At 29.6% G+C, this 7,570-nt stretch overlaps 1 protein-coding gene across 1 annotated transcript; it reads left to right on the forward strand.

Moving 5' to 3' along the window:
- The first annotated feature begins 3,141 nt into the window (after window positions 1-3,141).
- LOC140920668 (uncharacterized) lies at window positions 3,142-3,763 on the forward strand. Its single transcript, XM_073369468.1, has 2 exons — window positions 3,142-3,381; window positions 3,650-3,763. Exons 1-2 carry the CDS (start codon window positions 3,142-3,144, stop codon window positions 3,761-3,763), a joined length of 354 nt encoding a protein of 117 aa, XP_073225569.1.
- Window positions 3,764-7,570: the final 3,807 nt, after the last annotated feature.

Below are 7,570 nucleotides of genomic sequence, written 5' to 3' on the forward strand. Positions count from 1 at the left end.
AAAATGTCTCTTTTAAAAAAAATCAAAGAATTGTAATCTTATGCAGAAATTGCTTCTAGATATATTAGGGACCCTTTGTATAAGGCTTGTGTTATAGATATATTAGGGAAACTGTTAAAAGTCTTTTACAAGGCTTCTGACAAATTTCTTCAACTAATAAAAGCAATTATGAGAATATAATGAAAGCAACAAACAATTATCAATAATCAAACTCTCAACTAACAAAGATTATTAAATTTAGAGATTAACCAAATACTATTTTAAAGGATATAATTCCAATTAATTATATACGAATATTTTACTTTCTTGTAAATTTGATTAGCGTAAAAAGAAAAAACTATTACATAAAATTGATTATACCGTTTCTTTAGAAGAAAAAAAAATTGCTCATGCACCCAAATAAAACTCACACGCTGCAAAATTGAATGCTGAAAATAATTAAAAACAACAAAAATAAATTAATCATAATTTTTATTCATAGCTTTATTATATGTCACAAGGTAATTGACATAAAATAATTTTAATTCATAGCTTTACTTAATTGTGTTTTGTGTGACAGCACCATCCAACCCATTTGCTGCAACACCATTTTTGTGGTTGATATTCGGCATTACTTTGCTGTTGTATAATTTCACTAAGATCCTGACGAGTACTTTGTGTGCTTCCCATCAAAGTACTAACAATCACTAAGAGCACCATCACAAACTTCAAAATCATCTTCATTGTAGATTCCATTATGAATTTGCAAAATATTAAATAAATTGAAATGATGCATTTTCAATAGTATCTATCTATCTATATATATTACCATTAAATAATATTTTATTTATTATTATATTTTTATTAATTTTTAAATATGAAACTTTTTAAACATTCTATATAATATTTACGTATTTAAATTTGTAATTTATTTAAATAATTCAAATACTGAATAAAGAAATTTGTTGTTCTTTAAACTAATTTCTAATTTTAATTATCAAAATTTATATGCACAATTAATTATTTAATAAAATAGTCACTTGATTTAAGGAATATATTAGTCTTACACTAAATTTAATTTTAAATATTAAAATCATCTACCAAGACTTTTTTTTTAAGTATTTCTATAATTTTTAAAATATATTGATATTTTAGAGTAGAAACTTAATTCTAAAACATAAATAAGATTGAATTGAAGTTATTAAAACTTCTTAAAAAATTAATAATATGTCTGTCTTGAAAATTGAATAGATCTGTTATTTTATTATTCCCTTGAATATGTGTCAATAATTTAGAAATTGCTTCGAATTCCATGAACACCAAATTTCTTTGTAATATATATAAGTAATAATGTGATTAATTTTTCATACACATGTTCCTGCATTAATGTAATATTTTATATATATTTAATTTGATTGTTAATATAAATTGTTATATTATATTTATTTAATGTATTATTTTAGTACGAGTACTTTGAAGAATAAATTTTTTGTTATAGATGAGTAAAATAAAAACTATTAAGAATTTTACGTGGTTTATCTCTATATTTAGTATCTATGTATTTATCTAATGTAATATTTTCTGTAGTATCCAGCGCTGTAAAAAGATACAACAACGTTCTTTAAAATAAAAAAAACGCTGTAAATCTCTTCTAAAAACGCGCTGCTTGTTGTATTAGTTTTACGACGCTTTTTAAAAAAAGCGCTGTAATATCCATTCCTTTATTTCAATTAGATCTCTTTCCGGGATTATAACAACAATCTCCTTCATGAATCGTAATATACAGTATCCACAGTCTATGTTGTTAGTTTGACGAGAGCACTATAAAATAAAACAAATAAGTCAATAAATATTTGTAGATTGATTGTTAATGAAATTTTAAAGCCATACATTTCAAACCTTTATTGGAATCCATGTGATTTATTTAATTTTTGCTTCGACACTGTAGCACCCATTTGAGCTCGGAAAACTTGTAAAACACTATCAAATAAATGTGATTATTAGCATTAACAGACACATTATATATATATATATAAGAATAAATGAATACAATACCTGAAGAGTGCGAAGAAATACATAGAGTTCATAGGGTTACGGTTTCGTTTAAGAAGAAACAGCGAGAATGTGCAGAAATACGAACGGTTCGTAGGACAGAGTAGGGTTCTCATTGAGAAGAGTACGTAATAATGTTTGTAGGGATAGTAACAAATATGGAGATGATTTGCAATGGAGATGGTTAACAATATGGTTCATAGGGACATTAGGGTTCGCAATGAGAAGGATAATGAAGAGGAGAAGGACACTAAAGTGTAGTGAAGTTTATGTAATAAAGAGGAAACTGAAGCGATTTAATGTTATATTTTATTTTTTAAAAGCCTATTACAGCGCTTTTTTTAAAAAGCGTTGTAAAAGACCTCCTTATTTTACTTTTAAAAGCCTATTACAGCGCTTTTTTTAAAAAGCGCTGTAAATGAGAGAGACACCAATACAAAATATTTTCATGCTTGTATGTGGAGGGCAAACATTATCATAGGAATCAAATTCTTGAAATTCAAGGAATTGATGGTGTGGTGTATGGGGTTCGGGAGGTAAAAAAGAAGTTAAAAAAAATTATAGGCATTATGTGTGGAGGATATTTTTTCAAGACCAATGCTAAGTGGAATTCATTTTAAGAAAACCGACGAGGTTGATAACTTAATATTGATTGATAAATTCTCACCAGAAGATATCAAATAAATTGTTTGGAGTTGTGATGGAAAAAAGAGTTTGGGTCTTGAAGGATTCAATTTCATCTTCTTTAAGGCATGTCGGGATAAAGTCAAAGCAAATGTTATAAGCTTTGTAAATGAATTCCATGAAGATTTGAAATTACCAAAAGGAATCATTGCCGTCTTTTTGGCACTTCTTCCAAAGAAGGATAATTCAAGACTCTTGAAGGAGTATAAGTCGATTTCGTTAATTGGTAGCTTATAAAAATTTGTTTTCCAAAATCTTAGCATAAAGATTGAAGAATGTGCTAGGAACCGTTATTTCAAGAAATCTAACAATTTTTTTTTATCAAAGTGCCAAATATTGATTAATCTAACAAAGAGGGGAAAAGGTAAGTGTATTGTGTTGAAGGTAGATTTTGAGAAAGTATAGGATTCAATCAATTAAAACTATATGGAGTTTATGATGAGTGACACAAGCTTTACCTCTTGTTGGCGAAGTTGGATGAAGGCATGTGCGTTCTCAAGTACCTTGTTAATGCTTGTAAATGGTATCTCTAATGAAGAATTTCAAATTCGAAAGGGGCTTAAGAAGGGGGATCACTTAACACCTTTTCTATTCCTATTAGTGTTTGAAGGACTATTTGGGATGGTGAAAAAAGCTGTGAACCCAGGTTTATTTCACGGGTTTCAGGTATCTCAAAACATTTCCTTTCCCATACTACAATTTTCTATGATACTATTTTGACGCATGACGAAAGTTGGGATAATTTGTTGGCATTTAAATCCATACTAAGGGGTTTTGAATTAGTATCTGAATTGAAAGTGAATTTCTTCAAGTGTCGTATCTTTTGCATTAATATACATTAGAATTTTATTCGAGCAGCCTCAACTTTTTTATCTTATGAGGATGGTGTTATCCCATTTTAGTTTTTGGGATTACTTGTTGGTGCCATTCTTAGATGCAAAAGTACTTGGACTCCTATTTTAGAATCTATGAGGATAAGACTATCGAGTTGGAGTTAAAAACAGATTTCTATGTGTGGAAGAGTTACTTTGATAAACTCGATGCTTGAAAGTTTATCTTTGTAGTTCTTATCTTTTTATAAGATTCTAAAAATAGTAAGTAAAGAGATTATTTCTATCGAACGAAATTTTCTTTGGAGAGGAAATGAAGAAAAAAAGAAAATGATGTTGGAATGGATGGAATAAGATTTGTTTACCTAAGGAATATGGAAGTCTTGGAATAAAAAAAAGTGGAAACCTTCAATGAATCCTTGTTATTCAAATGGAAATGGAGGTGTTTGGAGGATCATCTTCAATGAAAATTCCATTACAGCTTTGCAAAATTTTAAAGAAATTGAAATGATGTATATCCAATGATGTCTATCTATATATACTACAATTAATTATTATTTTAAGTAATATTTTATTTATTATTATAGTTTTACTAATGATTAAATATAAAACTTCATAAACATTCTATACGACATTAAATACTGCTTAATCATGTTGGTAAGAATTATTTACAACTTGAGAAATATAGGTAATGAATATTTTAATTGCACTATGGTTAAACTTAAATAATATTTTTATGTAAAAAATGATATATTTGTTGTTACAGGAAAAAAAAAATGTGAATACTGAGAATAAAGAAAATATTTAAGAAAAATAGTTGAATACTGAAAATATTTAAGGAAATTATTTAAAGAAAAATATTTGGAGTTATAATTTATACAAATAATTCAAATACTGAGAATAAAGAAATTTGTTACAAAACTAATTTCTAATTTTAATTATCAAAATTTATATGCATATTTTAATATTTAATAAAACACTCATTTGATCATTAACTCATGAATAAACTATATATTATTAATCACAAAAACAAAAATATTTAATTAACAAATACTTATATAATTTTTAACTCAACACACACATATATCGTGCAAATGTTGACTTGTACTATGATCAAGTTTTTGATAATGTTTATTTAAACTTATTAAATTGACAATATTAAGGAATACATTAGTCTTACACTAAATTTTATTTTAAATATAAATAAAAATCTATCATTAACGTTTTCACGTATTTCTGTAATTTTTAAAATATGTTGATTTTAGCGAGTAGAAATTAAATTCTAAAAAATAAATAAGATTGAATTAAATACTTAATAAATTAGCCAGTAATTAACTATATATTACTAATCACCACAAAAATTTAAATTTATTTAACAAATTTTTAAATAATTCTGTAACTCAACTTATATTTATATCGTGCAAATGTTGTACGTTGACCTATTTTTCAGATGAGGTTTATTTAAAATTACCAAATTGACAATATTAAAAAATACAGTAGTCTTACACTAATTTAATTTTAAATATAAAAAATCATCTTTCAAAAGATTGTTTATAAGTATTTCTATAATTTTGAAAATATATTGATTTTAGATAATAGAATCTAAATTATAAAAAGTAATCAAATTAAATTGATGTTATTGAAAAATGTGGAGATAATGTTCAAGAGGTAGATGTAACGATAGTAAAACTCTGTGAGCAGAAAATGAATCAAAAAAAATTCTCTTCACTATATTAAGAACAAGCACAGAAGAATAATTTAATTGAATATGATTAGTGATTCATTTCTTGGAATGAAAAGGTACAAATTTATTGCAACATAATTTAAAAGAGATTCATTCACAAGGAATGCCACTAGAGAAAGGAAAGACTCGTATCCAAAATGATCCCCTTAATCATTCCTTCATTCCCTTTATTTGTATTGACAAGAGAAATATTTTCTATTAGGGATTCTTTCTCTCTTGCCCCTCATTCGCTCCATGATGCAAGGATCATTCACCACATGTCCTTGATTTCCTTATTTTTGTCCTTTTCCTTCAACATCCATTTGTTGTCAACTCCATATATTATCCTTATTAATCACATTACTCCCCTCATTAACAAGAACCTTGTCCTCAAGGTTAGGATAATTGGTATGAAACTCAGACCAATTTTTCCAAGTAGTTTCGGTTGGTGCCACGCCTTCCCACTGCACTTTTACCTGGCGCATAGGCTGACCATTTTGAATGACAGTACGGTGATCCATAATGGTAAGGGGCAGCACTATTGGTCCTTGCTCAGTGGTGGTAAATGGTAGTGGCAACAACTGTGTAGAATGATCTCCTTTACATAATTTCAAAGTATAAATAAGGAACACAGGTCAGATTTTTGCAGTTGGAGAAAGCATGAGCTTATAAGCAACCTAACCAATTTGTTCTATCACAGGAATAGGACCATAGTAACGCATACTAAGCGTGTGATTACGCCTTTAAACAACTAAGTGTTGTCTATATGGTTGCAATTTGACAAGAACCATATCACCAACTTGAAAGTCAACACAACGACGTTTGGTGTCGGGAAACTTTTTCATAATTTGTTGAGCGCGTGCCAGATTAGATTTGAGAGCTGTAATGGTATCATCTCTTTCAGTTAACATTTGTTGCAACAAGGGAGGATCATCATTGTTAACTTCATAATGAATTAGTCTGGGAGGATCGCGCCGTACACTACTTTGAAAGGTGTCATTCCAATACTAGTTTGGAAGGAAGTGTTGTGCCAAAACTCGGCCCAAGACAATAATTTGGACCACTGTCGAGGTGATTCACTAGTGAAATAGCGTAGGTAAAGCTTCAAACATTTGTTACCAGCTTCAGATTGCCCATCATTTTGGGGGTGATATGCAGTGCTCATAACCAAGGTAGTGCCACTGAGTTTGAACAAATGCTGCCAAAACTGATTGGTAAATACACGATCTCTGTCAAATACATTTGTCTTAGGAAAACCATGAAGTTTAACTACTGTGTGAAGGAAGACTTCAGCAACTTTGGAGCTATTATAATCAGCTTTGAAGGGCATGAAGCGGCTATATTTGAAAGTCTGTCAACAACCACAAAAATGACAGTGTAAGTATTGGATGAAGGCAATCCAGTTATGAAGTCCATTGATAAATCCTCCCAAATTTGTTGTGGAATGTTTAGTGGATGTAGTAACCTTGCTGGCAAGGCAGTAGAATGCTTTGCTTGTTGATAAATTAAGTATTTCGAAATGAACTCATTGATATCTTTTGCCATAATAGGCCAAAAGAATTTAGAGGCTATGCGAGCTTTGGTGCGTGTGACTCCAACATGGCCCCCAATAGCATAAGAGTGAAATTCAGTCAAGATGATGTGAATCAAGTCGAGCTTCTGAGGTATCACCAACCAATTTTTCCAAAATTACATGTCATGCTTGACCTAATAATGTGGTGTAGAATTGGTTCCCAACAAGCATTGATTTCGAATCTTCGATAAAGAAGGGCCATTGTTCACACCTGTAGGTATCATTGAGATAAGTTAAGGAGTTTGCATAGACAACACCAAGCAGAAAAAACATGATAGACTATCAGCTGATATGTTATTAATACCAGGTTTGTATTCAATAGTAAAATCATAGCCAAGGAATTTGTGAAGCCAATGTTGTTCCTCTGGGGTTTAAATTGACTGATCAATGAGGGATTTGAGGCTGTGTTGATCAGTTTTGATAACAAACTTATGGCCAATGAGATAATGATGAAATTTTTCCAAAGCTTCAGTGATGGCATACAACTCTCGCACATAAGCGAAATGTTTTTGCATTCGAGGGCACAATTTCTTTGAGAAATATGCAATAGGATGGCGAGCTTGACTGAGCACAACTCCAATGCCCGAACCTGATGTGTCTGTTTCCAAGGTGAAGGGTAATCAAAAATTTGGAAAATTCAAAACACGGGCTTGTGTGATGGTCTGTTTGAGCTTATTAAAAGCATTAGTAGCAGCTGGTGTCCAAATAAAAGAATTTTTCTTTAACAAT

The sequence above is a fragment of the Cicer arietinum genome, chromosome 6, assembly GCF_000331145.2.
Source record: "Cicer arietinum cultivar CDC Frontier isolate Library 1 chromosome 6, Cicar.CDCFrontier_v2.0, whole genome shotgun sequence".
NCBI lineage: Eukaryota > Viridiplantae > Streptophyta > Magnoliopsida > Fabales > Fabaceae > Cicer > Cicer arietinum.

Coding starts and splice junctions, on each gene's coding strand:
- LOC140920668 (XM_073369468.1), top strand. CDS start 3,142: ATGGAGTTTATGATGAGTGACACAAGCTTTACCTCTTGTTGGCGAAGT. Junction 3,382..3,649: donor GTTTATTTCACGGGTTTCAG/GTATCTCAAAAC, acceptor TGCCATTCTTAG/ATGCAAAAGTACTTGGACTC.